This window comes from Podarcis muralis, chromosome 13 (assembly GCF_964188315.1).
Source record: "Podarcis muralis chromosome 13, rPodMur119.hap1.1, whole genome shotgun sequence".
Taxonomy (NCBI): Eukaryota; Metazoa; Chordata; class Lepidosauria; order Squamata; family Lacertidae; genus Podarcis; species Podarcis muralis.
The window spans coordinates 41995754-42016128 of NC_135667.1; the positions used below are offsets into that span (position 1 = coordinate 41995754).

The window sequence follows — 20375 nt, forward strand, 5'->3', positions numbered from 1 at the left end:
TTTTATGAATATTATCTCCCTCCTTTATTGAAATTCAAAGCAGCTAACAGAAGTTAAAGCCTACGCAAAATCAATATTGAATTAAAGCTATAACACTTCAAAACCACAGAAAACAACAAAACAATAAAAGCAACGAGGTCAGATTGACTGATGTATCACCCCACTCCCCAAGCCTCAATTCTGGGACCTGATCGCATTGACATAAGTAAGGGTTGCCAACCTTTTTGGGCCCATGTGAGAGAGTGTTGTGAGCACTACCCTGCCACCTCTCCATCCCTTTCCCTCTGCTAGACAAACAGAAAGAGCAAAAGTACATGCATGTGGGTCTCTCTACTATTCCAAGGTGTCCGGGTAAATATGAGATCTAACAGAATTAAAAACAGATCCACTTGAATACAGGTGGAACTCGAAAAATTAGAATATTGTGGAAAAGTTCATTTATTTCAGTAATTCAACTTAAAAGGTGAAACTAATATATGAGATAGATTCATGACATGCAAAGCGAGGTATGTCAAGCCTTTATTTGTTATAATTGTGATGTTTATGGAGTACAGCTGATGAAAACCTCAGAAAATTAGAATATTAAATGAAATCAGCAAAACAAGGACTGCAACTAGAGCAATATTGGACCTCTGAGAAGTAGAAGCATGCACATGTACTCAGTACTTGGTTTGGGCCCCTTTTGCATCAATTACTGCCTCAATGCAGCGTGGCATGGATGCTATCAGCCTGTGGCACTGCTGAGGTATTATGGAAGACCAGGAAGCTTCAATAGTAGCCTTCAGCTCTTCTGCATTGCTCGGTCTCATGTCTCTCATCTTTCTCTTGGCAATGCCCCATAAATTCTCTGTGGGGTTCAGGTCAGGCGGGTTTGCTGGCCAATCAAGCACAGTAATCCCATGGGCATTGAACCAGGTTTTGGTACTTTTGGCAGTGTGGGCAGGTGGCAAAGTCCTACTGGAAAATGAAATCAGCATCCCCATAAAGCTCGTCTGCGGAAGGAAGCATGAAGTGCTCCAAAATCTCCTGGAAGACAGCTACATTGACCCTGGACTTAATGAAGCACAGTGGACCAACACCAGCTGATGACATGGCTCCCCAAATCTCTTTTCTGATGAGAGCAGCTTTTGCATCTCATTTGGAAACCAAGGACCCAGAGTCTGGAGGAAGAATGGGGAGGCACACAATGCCAGATGCTTGAAGTCCAATGTGAAGTTTCCACAGTCTGTGTTGATTTGGGGAGCCATGTCATCAGCTGGTGTTGGTCCACTGTGCTTCATTAAGTCCAGGGTCAATGCAGCCATCTACCAAAAGATGGTTTCATTTAATATTCTAATTTTCTGAGATGTTAATTTGGGGTTTTCATCAGCTGTACGCCATCAACATCACAATTATAACAAATAAAGGCTTGATATATCTCGCTTTGCATGTCATGAGTCTATCTCATATATTAGTTTCACCTTTTAAGTTGAATTACTGAAATAAATGAACTTTTCCACAATATTCTAATTTTTCGAGTTTCACCTGTATGTCTGATTTTACACAGCGTCCCCTTAAACCCCGCTAAATTAAAGCTTCCAGTAGCAAACTGCACGGTAGCAAACTGCACAGTAAAAAGAACTGAATGTATGATTTTCACAGTTTAGTCAATGGAGGCAAGTATGACCTGCAATTTGATGATTGTTGGGGGAAGAGGAAACATGAAAAAAACACACAATTCTAAGAAGACCCATTTTTCTGAATCTGACACAGGCATGTGTGAATCCCTGTACATGCCTTCTCTCACACAAATTTATGCTCCCCCCCCCATCCACCCCCATTGGCACCACACCTTATCTTTCCTTGCACCTCTGTTTTCTTCCTCCCTTTCCCTTCTAACATCTCTGTTGCTCTGCTTTCTGCTGCTCAAAAGCCAAACTGAACTTTGAAAAACACAAGGAGTTGAAAGAGGAAATAGGAAAGACTCTCAGAGGCCTCATGGGCACCAGGTCAAGCTCTCAAGGGTGTCAGTGATCTCATGGGCCTCATGTTGATAATCCTAGCCTTAGAACATGAATGCTTCTGAGCATGCCCAGAATTCAGATCACTCCACAAAGTGAGATCACAGTCTTCTACAGCCTCACATTTAGGTTTACACAGGTCAGAGGAGCTTCAAAGGAAACCTGAGCCCCTTCACCTGTTTTTTACACTTTTTATCTACTGCAAAAATCAGGCAAACATGATTTAAAAGACCTGGCCAGTAAATGAGGATCATTCTGCCTGTTACAGTTTGCCAAAAATATCAAAATGGCACTAATGATCTAATGAGCTTTCTTTCTATAGTGTAATGTTGTCCATTCTATATTATCAAAAGCTTCCAACTGTTTACCTCCTACATTAGCTGTGAAAGCCTTCAAGCCTGACATATTTACACAAAATCTAGAACTATTTATAACTATATCAATTTCCATAACTCTAAATTTAAGAGTTATGTTTAATTTAACCCCTTTAAGCTATAACCTACTACCAAAGTCCAAAACAGGTGCTGTCTTAATTTCCTGCCAAGTCAGGACGAAAAATTAACACTTGATGCTAGGATTAAGTTCAGCTGAAATCATTCACTAAACCCTGGGGCATCAAGGCAGACTGTGGGGAAGATGACGGCAAAGCAGACAACAGAAAATAAAGTCACTTTATGGATAAAACTACTGCCTCTCCCCACAAGAAGATGATCAAACCACATAAGACAATAGGCTGCCCATTTACCTGTTTGTGGGCGTGGTCATAGGAATTGATGTGGTTGTCAAACTCTTGATGCTTCTGGTACTGCTTATCACAGAGCTCACAGTAAAAATTTGCTCGAAGGTCCTCAAGGGCCTTGGCAATCGCCTTTTCTTTGTCCACATAATCCTGTAACAGCAGACGGAGTCTATTACACTTTGTTTAACTAGCGCAACAACAACAAAATGGTCAGGAAAGGTCTAGAAAGCATTAAAAAAGCCTACTGGCAACAGTCTATTTAGCCGCTACTTTTCAACTCACTGCTTAGGCTATAGAGTAGTACTTCCGGTTATGTAACCTTCTGGTTACGTAAACTTTGGGATGCGAAAGTGGCAAACCCAGAAGTATTTTACTGGGTTTTGCTGCACATGCATGCGCAGAAGCGGTCCTCAGGTTGCGGAAACCTCTGGATCCGACCGGACCTCCGGAACGGATCCCGTCCGCAACCAGAGGTACCACTGTACTGGTTTTTTAAGCCGCTAGTTGCCATAGGAATGCAGAATCCAAGAGGCGTCTACCACTGGTCCCTGAGGCTGCACCTCCTGCTACCAGGAAAGATCATCATGGCAAGGGAGAGACCAACCCTGCCCCATTTATTGACCAAAGAAGGAGCAGCTGCAGGGAGTTTGTTCCCTTCCAAAGTACAGGAAAATCTGTCAGTTACCTGCGACTGAAGAACTGAAAGGAAGCACAGGCTCTGGCTTCTGCCATCAGCCATGTGATCTAGGGCCACTGGAAGGCTTCCCAGAAGGAATTGGCTATTAAGTTTAATAATTGAAACTGGGTGGACCTGAAACGCATTCTGCTAGTACAGTGCCTTTGCAAGAATTCCAGCAACGGGTCATGGTCCACTGATGGATCCTGTCCCTTGACTGGTTTATAAAGTTCATGACTTGTGCATGTGTGATCAAATGAGTCCGCACAATGACGTTTTATCCACAGCACAGGGAATTCATTTGGGTACCTTGTACTTCTGTCTCAGCTCTTCGGTGTCTTCCTTCTCCACTTCCAAGACCCGCCTCCGTTCTGTGGCGTCTTCGGCATAATCAAGCTAATCAAGAAAAGCAGAGAGAGATCAGTCAGCCATGCATGCACACTGAGCATTACCCAACCAGTCAAGAAAACGTCACATGTAGCAAACATGCAACTGATTCCTCTCCAATGTGAGTCTGCTCGTCCCCACAGTGAGAACAAAACACAAAACAATTAGCTAATATTTCCATGCTGGCGAACCCCCAGTAAGGGACACCAGATGCTAAATAATAGATTTTTGTTTCAAGGAAATTATTTTTATTTATTTGATTTAGCAAGATTTATACACCATTTAAGAAAAAAAAATATCTCTAAGCATGAAGATGCACAAAACTAGGAGCCTAACATTAAGGTTTCAATGGGATAAAAAGGGGGGGGGGGAGAGGACAGTTCCCCCCCACAATATTGCCAAGCTTAATCCCTAAAAAAGAAAGCAACATTCGAAATTTCTGCCAACCCAGTCTAAGAAATGACTGCATTGTTTTATTCAGAGCCTATTCTGTCTACTCTGGCTGACATGAGACTCTCCGAGGTCTCAAGCAGAAATTTTTCCTAGTCCTGGAGAGCCTTTTAACTGGAGGTGCCAAGAAGAGATCCTGGAAACTTCAGCACACAAAGCTAGAGTCCCTTCCTGGCTATACTGACTCTGAACTTTTGGAAATCCCGAATTTAATTTTTATAACTGACAGCTACTAACAATAGCAGCATGAAACCACCATCCATCTGTCTGGTCCCTTTTAAAGCCTTCTAAATGAACAGCATTCACCACATCTAGCAGAAATTGACGCCACGTACTTCTGAATTTCCATGAATCTGCCGGCAATTCCAATGGATGGCCCCGGCTCATGTTTTGAGAAGACAACTGTAGCAATTGTAAGGCACTGTGCTAGAGACTGTATGATTTTTAATTATAGTTTTACACACATGTCATGGACTACCAGAGTGAAGCTAGCGGACCACAGTTTGGGAACTTCTGGGGTAGGATGTTTGGCATCAGCTACAAAGCAGAGAAGTCACCACTGCTTCTCCAGTGTGCTCAGCAATCAAAATATGCTGCATTCTTCCGACATGATTGTAGTCCATCAGTTCATTAGTTTACTTTCCTAAATTTGGCGAGTTTTGCTCACATCATCAACAGTGTTAACTGAGTAACCTTTCCCACGGCACAAGTGTGGGGCAGTTTTTAGGGGATAGGTGAACGTTTGTGCACAAGAATAGTAACGGACCCAATTAATATGTTTGTTAAATGTTCAATTAAATTTTAATCTGCTGATTGAAGGCTAATATACAACTTTCTTTCCAGGAAAAGAAAAGTGGAGGAGGAGGAGAGAGGAGTCTGTGTTCTCAATGTCAAGTCATTCAAGATATTCAAAATCTTCAAAAAGCACTCCCCTCCCCCAAGGAGCTCCATATGTACAGAAGCACTGCATTTTTGTTATTGTATAAAGCATCTCTATAGCCCCCCTTGCCGACAAAGGTCCATATAGTTAAAGCTATGGTTTTCCCAGTAGTGATGTATGGAAGTGAGAGCTGGACCATAAAGAAGGCTGATTGCCGAAGAATTGATGCTTTTGAATTCTGGTGCTGGAGGAGACTCTTGAGAGTCCCATGGACTGTAAGAAGATCAAACCTATCCATTCTTCAGGAAATCAGCCCTGAATGCTCACTGGAAGGACAGATCCTGAAGCTGAGGCTTCAATATTTTGGCCACCTCATGAGAAGAGAAGACTCCCTGGAAAAGACCCTGATGTTGGGAAAGATGGAGGGCACAAGAAGAAGGAGATGACAGAGGACAAGATGGTCGGACAGTGTTCTCAAAGCTACGAACATGAGTTTGACCAAACTGCAGGAGGCAGAGGAAGACAGGAGTGCCTGGCGTGCTCTGGTCCATGGGGTCACAAAGAGTAGGACACGACTAAACAACAACAACAACACATACTGTACACTGAATGGTAGATCACTTACTTCCATTTCCATCCGTCCCATGCCCATGACATCATATTTGACGACAATCGGGATGGGATCTGTCCTTCCTGCAAGAGAAGAAAACCGGTTAGGGGTGTGTTGGGTGGGGTGGGGAGAACGATCAGCCTCTGGTGAGTCGCTTTGTACACATTGGGTTTGGGTTGGTTAGAGATCTTGCCTTGGAGTGCAGAGACCAGAAAGCTACAGAGAACCAAACACAAGCCATTCTCACAGCTTACAATCACAAGCCCGCACATTTCGGGCGCCAGACCTGTTCTGCTTTTAGCCCTTGCTGCCGGCAGCTCTCAGCCCAGATATTCTAGCAACTTTACAGTAAGATCAAACACCCTCACACTGGAAGATAAAATAATTCTGGGCATGGAGGAAGAACACAAAAGAGAGATTCAGGTGATGAAACAGAATACTAGGTATTCCTGAATGATCTTGGCTGAAGATCAGAAATGTTCTAGTTAATAAAAATGCATTAATGCCCAGCAAGTCTAGCTTTACAAACAAAATACTGAAGTGATGTCATAGGAAGATAGAATTCTTCCCTCTGCAATGTTAAGCTTTAAGACTTTCAACCAAAAAATGGGCCTCCTGGATTCTGCCATTCTGGGTGTCCTATCCTTTACTTGTAAGCTGTGAAAAGGACTAGTTGCGAAGAAAACTGACTTTGAAACTAATCAAACTATGCTGAAGATTCCGTACGTATTTTTAATTCACTCATAACCAGCCAAACAAAGCAAAATGGGGCAGACGAGCACTTTGACTATCACAGCCTTTGGGGGGGTGTTTATTTTTACATCACAACATGCGCTGTGAGTTGTGATGTAAGGCCACTGGAAAAAAGGAGTTACTTACCTTATCCGGTGCATACCTTGAGTGAAAAAACAGAACGTTTACTTCCCTTATTATCTGTCTTGGGGGGATCGGTGTCAATAATATACTCTCTTTGTTATACACACAAATACACATATTATTATACCCTTGGGCCAAAAGATGTCCAAGCTCGAGTTGTGCCAAAATAAGGAGACCAGATTGTCAAAACCAATCCACATGGCACAAGAGGTATTGCTTTAGAGAACCCATGTCTCAAAAAGTTGGCTATCAACACCTTTTGACTTTTTAGAGCTAGTGTAGTCCAGCTGACAGAGGGCTGCACTTAAGAGACCTGGGTTCACATCTCACCTCTGTCAAAGGCCTCAGGTGGCCTTGCCTCTGCTCCTTATCTCTGCAGTATGAATTGTGGCCTTCCTCACAAGATCATTGTGAGGGGTTTTTTATTGAAGAGTTCTTTGCACTTGAAGTGCCATCAAAACAAGACAAACCAATTCCAGACTCTCCCAGACATAAATTTAACTTGGGAATGAATATCAGCATGGTTCCAAACCAAACAAGTGTCTTACACAGAAGAACCATTTTCAACATATTTATAATTTGGAATGTGGGGCTGAAAGATTCAAATCTAGAAAAACTGGTCTCTCCAATAGCATTTTCCACCAATGTAGTTTTTATATAGGGATATGCACATTTTCAGTAAAAAGGGGGGTGGGGAGGGGATTTTATGCCCAATGGTATAAGAAGCAGTGACTGCAATTTTGAGCAAAAGGACCAAATTCATGATAGCTTATTAAAAACTATACACATTTCCCTACCCCCAAAAAATGTTTGTTTTGTTTTCTTCATGAGTTGTGATTGTTGTATCCAAGTTTGTGATTGTGGCAGGCTCCTTCATAATATGAAGAATGCATCAGTACTTTTGCTTTCTAAGGCAGTCAAAGTTTTTAGTTTTTCAATTAGCTAGAAAATTGCCGTAGCAACTGCTAACAACACCCACCACATGTTGGGAGAAGGGAGGCGGGAAATCAAGTTTGGACAATATTAGAAATTTGATATTTGAAGTGATTCTCCACAAATTTTTGGCAGCTCTAACACAAACATCCCTTCTGAGCATTAACCCCTCAATGAACAAGGATCAGACACGAAAGAGTGCATGAAGAAATGGAAAGGAAAAAAAGGGAAATGAAAAGACCAAGCAGAAAAGATGAAGGCTACAACAGAGAAAAGTAAGCCTAACATATTTGGTGCTCTGATGACAAAAAAAGAAGTAAATTCAGTCTGAAAATTAAAAATTACCACTAAGTTTACCATCACCACAACAAGTCCCGGATCATTATGCTGTAAAAAAGAAACACCATTTGTTAGGCAGGAAACTGTCAGGGACAGAAAACAGGCCTATGGGGCAGGGGGGATGTATAGGGGGAAGGAATGAAAGTGGCGCCTAAGACTTCCTGCCCGCCCGCCCCACCCTTCTTGAAACTGGGAACAAGCTGCAACTCTGGTTTACAAAGGGTTTTTTTTTGGTAAATTGACAACGAGAACATGTCCCCTGATGTTGTTCGACTACAATTCCCATCATCCCTGAGCACTGGTCCTGCTGGCTAGGGATGATAGGAGCTGTAGTCCACAATCATCTGGGCATCAAAGGTTGAGAAAGGCTAGTCTAGATCCCCCATGAGCTTTAGGGTGAAGGTCTGAAACATGAAGCCTCTTAATCTATGGGATGGCGCCATTTAGTATCTAGACTGGAAGAAGAGGGGGCCTGGCATCGTGCCCCCCTGCATGAAGTCTCCCAGAATAGGGGGCAGACTATTACTTCACAAAAGGAAAAACTAGTATGTCAGTGAAAAGATTGTATGTTTCAACTTATTTCCCCTGACATGTTAGTTTTCTATGGTGAGGGCATGGGCGGGGGGTTATGAAGCATTCAATCACATGTTTCCACCTGGATGACATTTGCCACTTAAGGGGCAAGTTAAATGAGAGGTAAAGATCTAATTTTCCAACTTGTGTTCTATGTTAAGTTGTTCCACCAGGGGAGTGTGGGACACTTCATAAGAAAGACGAATGATGGACAGAGTGGGGCGGAGTTAAATTTCCCCGCCACCCACACCAATATCACAATCGATTGTATGCATTTCCCAGCAGGACCAGCAGGTCAGGATGGGAGAGGTGGCAGATTTATACTGGGAAAACAATGCATGAGAGAAGAAACTAAACTGATCCAATTCTCTAGTTAGCCGCTATGGCAACTTGAGAATCTGGATAGACTCGGAACACGTGTTACAAAACAAGAACGCAGCTAGCTGTAGCAGTTTCCTTGTAAGAACGTTTGACAACTTCCACCTTGGCCCCTACTCCAGACCCCAATGTAAAGTCATCCTTTCCTTTCCAGAATTCAAATATAAGGGCAAAGGCTGTCAACTCTACACACCTGTCTCTAAATGTATTAATTACACTGCCAAACTGAAGCACAATTTATTCAATTCCATTAAAATTTATGTGGTGTTTTGGGGGCAAAAAAAAAAAGTCCCCCAAGAGCTGCTTACATCATTATTATTTTAAGTTATTTTAAGACAAGAAACTGAATGAAATAAGCTGCAAAAAATAAATAGAAATAAATTACAGAAGAGACATCAAGCATCTGCAACAAAAAGCCAGATAATATGGGAGTATGTCCTTCAATGCACCCTGGACCCAAACCATTTATGGCTTTGAAGGTGATAATCAGCACTTTAAAAATGGGGCTCAGAAATAAACCAGGAACCAGTATAGATCAAAGAGTGCTAAAATATCATGCTCTGAATGGGAGGCCTCAGCAGCAGCTTAGGAGCAACATTCTGCATCAGCTGCCAGTTCTGAGACAAACTTCAGTTGTCTAAGCTGAACATGAGCAAATGTGTGACAGTGGCTGTATCTGCCTTCTCCAGGAAAAGGTCAATGATGGTACACTGTCTTAAGCTATGCAGAAGCACTTCTGACTATTGCCAAATGGAGCCAAGGAGAAAAGCCGGGCTCAGAAGCACTTTCAAACTGCAAACCTGAGCCCTTCGAAGGGAGTGCTTCCCCTCCAAAAACAGGTCAAACACACAATCTTTCTCGCTGACCAAGATAACTTTGTCTTGTTTGGGTTTTCAGATTGTTAGACTACACTCTGCTCCCAGGCACCAGTTTAGGGTTTCAACTGCCTTCATAGAAGATCCCAGTATTTGAGTTACATGTCATCCACATACAAACAACCCCACGCTCTAATTCTCTGGACAATCCCCCTCCCCGTTGTTTCATTCCAATGACAAACAGGATGGAAGACGGGGAACATGACAACCCAATGGCCAAGGACCACCTTCTGAAACCTGCACTCCAAGAAGGGCCAGAAACAGCACAAATCACTGCCCTCCCCAGCACCTGACTGGCCAGGTAATCCTGAAAAATACCATGGGTGATGGCCTGAAAGGTCCAAGAGAACATAGGTGTGCTCCCTAGTCCAGCACAGGCTGTCCACCAATGCAGTCTCAGTCTCTGGGCCCAGAAACCAGAATGAGATGTCTCGACGTGATCTGTATCATCCAATAACTTTTATCTGCCTTTGCCTAATTAGCACACAGTTGAATGGTTTGTTTCCCCCTGGTTCCAGAATCACCTTTCTGAAAAAGCAGAATCTATACTTCTTGGTATAGTGAGGCAAAGTATTTCCAGGGCTGCGGTGTTAAGAAACAGAGTGATGCTTCATGTCCTAAGGATAGCTCAGTTGGTTGGAGTGTGGTGCTGATAACACTAAGGTTGCAGTTTCGATACCTGTATGGTACAGCTGCATATTCGGGCTGGACTGGGTGATCCTCAGAATCCATTCCAACGTCTATGAAAGGGAGCACCTGACTCTAACAGGTACCACTTGGAAGGAGATTCGTATTGCTTCATTAGGAGGGATGCTGCAGACTGATCCCATCACTAACAGCAAGCTGTCCAATAGAGCACGTTAATTGATTGATTCAGGCAAAGCAATTAATAGTTAAAAGCTGTTAACAACTTCTTCCATTTATGTGTGAAAGAGACCATTTCAGTCTTATTTGTAAGAAGAATAAGTTGTTCTTAAAAACGCTTAACTTCTAAGATGTGAGCAATGCTTGGCGAGATCTCACTTAGCAAAATGGAAGGGGGGAGGAAAGCAGATGGTGTGTTCATGCCTTCTTTGGGGAGACATTTTTCCAAGGAGCTCAGAGCTGCATATAATGAAATACCCAGGCTGTCTTCCTTTCCCCTCAAGGTGCTGGCCAGACAATGATTGCCTTTAGGCTAAAGATGTTAAATTTCAGATGAGCCAGAAGGTCACAATGCTCACTTAATAAATATGTCCAGAGGCAACACACATATTTTTGCATCACCAATAGCAGAGAGCGTGTTTAGAAATATCCCAGCCCTCATCATTCAAGCAATATTTCCACGCACGGCCTGCCAAAATCCTTTCAACAGCACTAGCACCAATCTTCCCTTGTCAACTCCCCCTTTATCGTCTAAGCCCCTTCCCCATTTGCCATTGCTTAAGCCTCAAAATCCCCTCAAGTATCTTGCCAACAAATTTCCACATCATCCAAGTTCTATAAATAAAATTCATTTGAATAAGTATGTGTCACTTTGGGGGCCTTAAAAAGGGTCCCCAAAGCAGCTGAAATAAAAATACATTAAATTTTATTTTCTACTAACTAAATAGGCTACTACCATCTATATTGCATTCCTCTCCCTCCCTCATTTCTCTTCTGGGGTGGGGGGAAATCAAAGACTATAGAAGATTCTGTCATGTTCGTCTCTCTTTAGTCAAGTTGTTTGGCCGTTCTGACATAGCAGAGCTTGGGAAAAGGGAAGGGGATTACTGATTCTTAGGGCAAGAAGGGAAACTACTAGCCTGCAGAAGAAGTTGCTCCTGTCCAAACACCAACCCCTTTTAAGATGAAAACCGAGACAGCTTTTTAAACAGTGTACATGGTATCTTTATGGCTTGATATTCTACAGCTTAAATACTCCACATACACCCCATGCCATCTGCACACCCGTGACAGAAACACATGCTTAACCTTTTTTTTTTTTTTAAAGGAGGAACTCCAAGTTGCATTCCTCATACAGCACCTGCCTTAAGCTTTGCAAATATCTGAAAGATAATCTAGCAAGACATGTGGAGGTGGAGAAAGAAAGCAGGCTGTGTGAAGCCTCTGGGTCAGTCCCAGCAGGTGTCCGTTCTCTGAGTTCTCACATTTCCTTGGGATTTAAAGAAACAGAAGTGCTTTTTGAACATTAAAACTTTGCATTAGAAAAAAGGAGCAGGGCTATTATTTAATTATTCATTCAACTTATGCACTGCCCTATACCTGGAGGTCTCAGGGCGGTTCATAACAAGACCACAACATATAAAATCAAACCAAAAGCAATACCCCCCCCAAAAGCCACATTCTAAAAGGGTGTTGGATGTCAATAAGATCAACCAAAGGCCTACGTTTTCAGCTGCTGTGCAGTAAGGACCAATGCACTGTATGCTGCGTAGCAAAGCCCTGAGTTGCAGAAATCCCTCTCTCTATTTGTTCCAGGCAATACCAGTGACATCATGCAAACACCTAAGGTCCAGGGACACTATGATTTGCCCAGCACTGGCCTGAGCACCAAGTGTAGGAATCTAAGGCACTGATCCTGCAGGATACAGTGGTACCTCAGGTTAAGTACTTAATTTGTTCCGGAGGTCCGTACTTAACCTGAAACTATTCTTAACCTGAAGCACCACTTTAGCTAATGGGGCCTCCTGCTGCCGCCGCGCCACTGGAGCACAATTTCCGTTCTCATCCTGAAGCAAAGTTCTTAACCTGAAGCACTATTTCTGGGTTAGCAGAGTCTGTAACCTGAAGCGCATGTAACCACTGTACCACTGTACTATAATTCTTAGGCAATAAAGAGCTGGGAATGGATGTCTGAGCCTGACATAAGCCCCTTCCTGCTGCAGGTTGTTGGGGGGGGGGGAGTGCTAATATAGAAAATACATGAATAATCCAGATATGCATCTTGGCTTACAAATAATAAAAAAGCATTTTTTGCTAGCAGCATGAGTGTTGGAAGGAGCTCTGAAATGAGATAGCCAGTGGGGGTGGGGTGGGATTTGCAATTTAAAAAAAAATATAGTGTGTGTATTGTACTGGATCTAACATGTGTGTGCACCTGAACACCTTCTCTCTCCTGACTCTTGCAGCAGCACACTTTCTTCCCTTAGTTTCTGTTTTCCTCCGCACAGTCTCCCAGACTTCTTTCCTTTCCTTTCTATCCTCTTGGCTTTTCCACTTTCTGTTCAAGAGCTCTGAGACTTACACAGAGCTGTAAAAGGAGCAGAAAGGAGTAGTTTGTTTGGTTTCCTGCTTCAGCTGTTAGGTACTTTTCAGGGAGAAGGGTGGTGCTTTCCCCTCCTAAAAAAAAGTGTTTAGGGGGTACTCTCATTTTGACGCAAGAAAATCACCATTTTATAGGGGGAAATAAATACAGTAAATGGACAAAAGTACAAAGATTCACAAAATGTTTAGGGGTATGCGTACCCCTGCATACCCCCAGAAAAAAAGCACTGGAGAAGGGTAACATTTGTGACCTCATGATTTAATGGGAGGGAGATCTCAGAGGCTTAATGGCCCAGGTTTAGTGTTACATGGATGAGCCAATGCATGCTCCAAGCTCACATGCTCTGCCCTCCCTCTCTTGCTCTGGCTCTGCCATGGCTATGAGAAAGGGAGGGAAGCATGTGCTAATAGTATTGATTAATCACAGTTTAGCATTATGCGCAGGGACCCAGGTGGCGCTGTGGTCTAAACCACTGAGCCTAGGGCTTGCTGATCAGAAGATCGGCAATTTGAATTCCCGCGACGGGTGAGCTCCCGTTGTTCGGTCCCAGCTCCTGCCCACCTAGCAGTTCGAAAGCACACCAGTGCAAGTAGATAAATAGGTACCACTCCAGCGGGAAGGCAAACGGCGTTTCCATGCGCTGCTCTGGTTTCGGTGTTCCGTTGTGCCAGAAGCGGCTTAGTCATACTGGTCACATGACCCAGAAAAACTGTCTGTGGACAAATGTCGGCTCCCTTGGCCAGTAAAGTGAGATGAGCGCCGCAACCCCAGAGTCATTTGCGACTGGACTTAATGGTCGGGGTCCCTTTACCTTTTTTAGCATTATGTGCAAACCCAAACTATGTTGTTTAGTCGTTTAGTCGTGTCTGACTCTTCGTGACTTCTGTTTCTTTAAATCCCAAGGAAATGTGAGAACTCAGAGAATGGACACCTGCTGGGACTGACCCAGAGGCTTCACACAGCCTGCTTTCTTTCTCCACCTCCACATGTCTTGCGAGATGGTCCTTCAACAGCAGCTAAGCCGGATGTTCAGCCATGAGCATGCACAGAAAGATGTGTGCAGACAGACCGTTTCAGAACTGCTTCAGTGACGTATGAGCATATCGCAGATTTAAAATACTTTATTTAAAAAACAAACAAGCCATATGAGCAAAAGAGGCTCTTATGGGAATATTTGGGAACCGGTTATCCAGAGTCTGTGAATATGTGCATCCTGCTGAACTGATTCTAAAGCATGCCCCGTTAGCGTCTGCCAACTTTTTACGGAACCAAGGAAACTTGCTCCAACTGCTAGAACCCTAGTTACAAAGTTTCACTAAATCTACCCAAAAGTCACATTCCGCATTTCTACAATGCTTTTAGTTGCAGAGATAGCTATCCTGGTTTCCTCCAGATATTGTTGGGCTTCAACTTCTATCAGCCCCAGATAGCATGGCCAATGGTCAGTGATGATAGGAGATCTAGTCCAGCAATATCAGGATGGCACCCAGGCTTTGAATAGAGAGTTGTATAAATAATTATAATTACTAATATTATTAATTAAATTTCTATACCGCTCTTCATCCAAGGATCACAGGGTGGTTTACAATATGGAAACACAAAAATACATAACATACTAACACACACAAAATACACCCTCGCACTTCAAAAGCTCATAAATTGTTTAATTAGCCCAAGGCCTGGGAGAAGATTTTTTACTTGGTGCCTAAAATTATGGAACGAAGGCGCCGAGTGAATTAGGGCTAAGTCACACCCACACTGCCGAGTCAGAGTTATGGAAGATTACAGATGGCAGTCGGGTGAGGTTATGGTCAAGGTGATTCAGGGAATCCTCAGCTCATACCCTTTAGCTATCATGCTACACCAGCTCCATCTTGCCTTAGCTGAACCCACTGCATGTAGACCTATCTTCAACAAAAAGGTGTTAACAGTGTCCTCTTGGGGTTCTTTCAAACTTCTGAAAAGGGTGACTTTTCTTGCAGGGGAGCAAAGTTTTTTCAAGGGAGAGGTTCGATCTCCAGGGGTTGTAACTAGATGATCCTCAGAGTCCCTTCCAACTCTATGCTTCTATGACTCTATGAAAAAAAAGTGAAACATTGTCCTTGGATGCTTCACATATACAGTGGTACCTCTGGTTACGAACTTAATTTGTTCCGGAGGTTCGTTCTTAACCTGAAACTGTTCTTAACCTGAGGTACCACTTTAGCTAATGGGGCCTCCTGCTGCTGCCGCGCGATTTCTGTTCTCATCCTGAAGCAAAGTTCTTAACCCGAGGTACTACTTCCGGGTTAGAGGAGTCTGTAACCCGAGGTGTTTGTAACCCAAGGTACCACGGTACTTTCCAGGTTATATAGCTCAGCCCGAATATGGCCTGTCACCTCTTTTCCCATGCACACAGACACAAAAATGTAAGGGCAAAAGTGTAATTTTTCATAAATATTACCCCCATGTTAACAATGGCCCATGCCAATGCAGGCACAGCTTTTCCAGAAGCAGCAGAGGATCAATATTCATAAGGACAATGGGGAAGCCACAAAAGGCCAGATAAAAACAGGGATTGGGGTGGCCAAGGTTCCTCAACCCTGAACAATTATGATGAAAGCTATAATTTGACTTCCAGTGTGGCAATCTCTGCCTTCTCTTGCTGGCAATAAAATGCTACAAGTACTTGGTCATACGGGAATCCTCATTTATGCAGCTAGCTTCATTTTTAGTTTGTTTCTTTCTGCTTTGTTCTCCTGTTGAATATATTCATGTGATCTTTTGCTTTCATTGTCTATTCCTGCCACCTTCCTTTCCTGTACCAGTACAACTATTATTGCATGCATTGGTTTCACTATGAATAATTTACCTCCTCCTTGCTGTCTTCCAACATCTGGTCCCAGATATGAAAGCATATGCCAGTCACGCTCCTTTCTGCACAACTGGTTTTATAAGCCAAGAGGTACAACAAAATATCAGGCTGACTTATAGCAGGCTCCTCACAAGTAGCTCTCTGCTCTTCAGGAATGGAATACTTCTCCTTGTTCACAAAGGACTTTCACCTTGAGGTGTACACATCTCAAACAATACCTGGCCTAAAACATCTAGATTTCTTCCTATGTTTAAAATATGGCAGCATATACATTGTTCTTCGCTGTGCCACATTCATCTTGACAGGAAGGAAAGTTCCATCTATATTATTGATATATAATATGATATATGATATAATAATTTTCAACTTGTCAGTTGCCTAACACTGTAACCTCTAGGTGATGTACAATAAAAAGTTAACACAAGTCAATGTAATCTTGATTATACGGTAGGTGATTATAATACACCTAATAATAAATGCAAATGAAAGCCAACTGTCCGTTTATAGAGAACAAGATAATAACATATATTGAAACAGATTGATTATTATGTTATTATTATTAGCCTGGGAGAAAATAAAGATCTTTACCTGGTATAAGAATGGCATTAATGCAAGAGCCAGATGAGTTGGGGAACACATTCCACAAAGCAGTGGGTCACCACTGAAAACCCTCTCACTGCCACCCTTTGCACCTCAGAAGAAGGAGGGCTTCTGTACATGATCTTAAGACCTGGGTAGTTCCTAGTGCAAAGAAGTGTTACATCAAGTAACAGGGTCCTAAGCTGTGTAAGCTTGAGTTTATAACAGGGTGGCCCAAATTTTCACATCAAGTGGGCCGCAAGAATACTTTGATACAGAACTCACGGGCCACACACTGCCTTGCCGACTGGGGGCGAGGAGCAAGGCCAAAATTTGAAGACCCTCCAGCCCCCCCCCCCCGGCTTCCCAAAGCCGGCTAAACAAGGTGTCGGACTTTGGGAAGGAGGCATGAAGATCTGAAAGAATCCTAGACCCTCCCACCTCCTTCCCAAAGCTGGGAAAGCGCTAAGTAGGCTTTGGGAAGGAGGCAGGAGGACTCTGGGTCCCTGTCAGAGCCCTCATGCCTCCTTCCCAAAGCCCAACACTACACTTTCCTCGGCCCAGTATACCTGAAGGAGCGTCTCCAACCCCATTGTTCTGCCTGGACGCTGAGGTCCAGCGCCGAGGGCCTTCTGGCGGTTCCCTCATTGCGAGAAGCAAAGCTACAGGGAACCAGGCAGAGGGCCTTCTCGGTAGTGGAGCCCGCCCTGTGGAACGCCCTCCCATCAGATGTCAAAGAGATAAACAACTATCTGACATTCAGAAGACATCTGAGAAGAATGTCAAATGTTCCTGAAGACTGCCCAAATAAGATATTGAGATATTGAGGGCCGCACATTGGACCACCCTGGTTTAGAGGTTAAAACCAGCACTCAGACTGGCCTGGAAACAAATTGGAAGCCATCACAAGCAGGCAAGGATTGGCATAATATGGTCAGAATGCCCTGTCCCTGTTAATAACCTCATCACTACATTCTGCGGTAACTGAAGTTTCTAAACTGTGTTCAAAAGCAGCTCCACACAAAACAACACATTGCCCGAATTCCAGGCAGACGTTTACTAGACCACAAACCACAAAAGCCAGGTTATCTACATCAAGATAGGCTAGTCACCCAGATATGACTTAAAGCTCGTAAAAGACACATAGCACCAAGGCCTTTTGTAGCTTCTGTGATATAATGGACCCAGGAGAGCCCCCAAGCTATGAACCAGGTCCTTTAGCAGAAGTGCAACCGTCTCCAGAACAGGTTGGATACCTCTCATACATGAGTTAATTGGTAATAAACTATATCACTGGAGGTTGGAAGATAGTAGAAGAGCAGGTTTGGGCTGATCTTATCTGGCCTATCTGTAGCACTATCAATAGGTAGACCAACCAGATTATCTAAGTGGACATTCATGCTGTAGACACAAGTCAAGCATAGACAAGGGACATTTTAGGGAAATAATGAAAGCCACAATAGTAGGATGGGAAGAAGACTGGGTAGCAGCTCAAAGACAATGATTTCAGAAGAGACCTCACTTGTACCTCCCAACCAACCAGCTGAAAATAAGGATTAATTTATCTGCCCCTTCTAAAGAAACCAAATGCCTTCCTTGTGGGAAGACTCTTAAGGGGTCATGTGATCCCCAAGCAAACCTAGGTCAGTAGCCCAGAAGTAGCCAAGCAATGGAACATGACCTGACTTAACCATACTTTATGGAGCCAAGAAGCCTGACCCCTCTAATGGGTCTAGTGTTGAAGGGCCACGTCACTTCAATTGTGGTCCTTGGCAGAGGACGACCCTAAGCAGGGTCTGTGTACAGTGGTACCTCAGGTTAAGAACTTAGTTCGTTCCGGAGGTCCGTTCTTAACCTGAAACTGTTCTTAACCTGAGGTACCACTTTAGCTAATAGGGCCTCCCACTGCCGCCGCGCTGCTGCCGTGCAATTTCTGTTCTCATCCTGAAGCAAAGTTCTTAACCCGAGGTACTATTTCCGGATTAGCGGAGTCTGTAACCTGAAGCATCTGTAACCCGAGGTACCATTGTACAGCCTTTTGCAAAGGCCTGCTCTTTAGGAATGCAACTTCAGGCACCCATAGCACATTCTCAACCACAAGCAACACTTCTGGTTGAGCCATGACCTTATAGAGTTCAAATAATCAACACTTTCCGCTTTGGGGGTGGGAATCAGCTGCCTATTAAACTTGTACAAAATCAAGATACTATGCTCTCTAGATAACCATTTTGCTACGTCTTCAGTAACAAGGACAAAGTGTTGCTAAGCAGCTGAAGGGGCTGCATTCTGCTTTTCAGAAAAGGTTGAATCACTGTTCTTGTACAGAACACTATAACACAAGAGGACAAAGAAGCCACTCTGAAATATGCTTGGAGGGAAAATGTACCCATCCTCTTACAATGCCTACCCAAGCTGCCCACCATCATCGGAAACGGTGGAGTGATCTGGGGAAAGCGGTCTGGAAACAATGCTTGCTTAGCACTGTCTCACCCACTCTAATGCAATTCAATAACTTTTTAAGCACAGTATTGTACTTGCCATTACACTGTTACAGGAGCAGAACTGAGTATTTTAGCTTAACACTGACCAAAATCAGTGGCTGCAGTTGAATATAATGATCACAGTTTATGATCTAAACCCAGAAAAAGCATTTTTCTGAAACAAGCCAATTTAAAGCCATGGTTTATTAAATTGGTTTGTTTCAGTAATCCATAGTTAAGACTAGTCACAGTTTGCCCAGGTTCAGATAAAACACTAAACCATGGTTAACTGCAGCAAAAGCTTGTTCTCTCCTCATGTGGCTATGCCTATGGCTTGTTCACATAACAATAAAACAATCTTTGTTATTATCAGATGCAGCCATTAACTGGGATAGGATGAAGAACAAACATTTTCTCAAGAGGCAGTTCAACAGTGGTCCTTTTCCTCACCATGCATGAAAACACTGATGAAAGCCCTTTTGACCTTAACCTAACTCAAGGAATCTTTTAAAATGACCCATGTTTAAAAGTCCATCCTATAAACATTGTTGCTGTTAAAATTTATATCCTGCATTTCAGCATCTAGGTCTCAAAGCAGCTTAAAGGTAAAGGTACCCCTGCCCGTTCAGGCCAGTCTTGACAGACTCTAGGGTTGTGCGCTCATCTCACTCTAGAGGCCAGGAGCCAGCGCTGTCCGGAGACACTTCCGGGTCACGTGGCCAGCGTGACGAAGCTGCTCTGGCGAGCCAGAGCTGCACACGGAAACGCCGTTTACCTTCCCACTAGTAAGCGGTCCCTATTTATCTACTTGCACTTTGACGAGCTTTCGAACTGCTAGGTTGGCAGGCGCTGGGACCGAGCAATGGGAGCGCACCCCGCCGCGGGGATTCGAACCGCCGACCATGCGATTGGCAAGTCCTAGGCGCTGAGGTTTTACCCACAGCGCCACCCGCGTCCCAAAGCAGCTTACAACGATAAACATATGCAAAATTTCAAAGAAATTACCGGTAAACCCCATAAATTTAAACAAAGAACATCAGAAAATTGTACAACATCGGAGACGCATTCATGATGCAAAAGCTTCCTGAAATACTGTAAAGTGATTTTAACCAGACACCTGACACTCAGCAGGGACAGCGCCTGAGTTCTGGTGCGAGTTCCAGAGTTGGGCCCACAACACTGAAGTCATAACCTCGTTCATATGAGTTGCACTTCTGTTCCATGGACAACCACCAAGCTCCATCAGAGGATCTCAGTGATCAATTTGGCATATACAGGGAAAGGCATTCTGGGCCTAAGTTATTCAGGGCTCTGTACACTAGCAGAAAAACCTTGAACCTGGCCTGGTTGCAGATGGGAAGCCAGTGCAAGTCTTTTAACACCAGTGTCATGTGTTGGCAGTAGCCTGGTCCCAGCACCGGTCTAGCCACAACATTCTGCACTAGCTGAAGCTCCCAGATCAGACTCCAGGGCATCCCCAAACAGAGTGCACCACACTA

At 43.6% G+C, this 20375-nt stretch overlaps 1 protein-coding gene across 15 annotated transcripts in view; it reads right to left on the bottom strand.

Annotated features, from left to right (window-relative positions):
* The window catches only part of GPATCH8 (G-patch domain containing 8), a 77329-nt gene that overhangs the window by 17933 nt on the left and 39021 nt on the right, over window positions 1-20375 (bottom strand). For 7 of the 15 annotated variants that reach the window (XM_028702348.2, XM_028702349.2, XM_028702352.2 and 4 more), the window contains 3 exons: window positions 5758-5825; window positions 3725-3811; window positions 2746-2889 (listed from right to left, as the gene is read on the bottom strand). In XM_028702348.2, coding sequence (XP_028558181.2) covers window positions 2746-2889; window positions 3725-3811; window positions 5758-5825 — 299 coding nt within the window. Of the gene's footprint in view, window positions 1-2745; window positions 2890-3724; window positions 3812-5757; window positions 5826-6621; window positions 6638-7896; window positions 7939-20375 lie in introns of all 15 variants that reach the window. The other 8 variants (XM_077917475.1, XM_077917472.1, XM_077917473.1 and 5 more) reach the window with 2 other exon arrangements.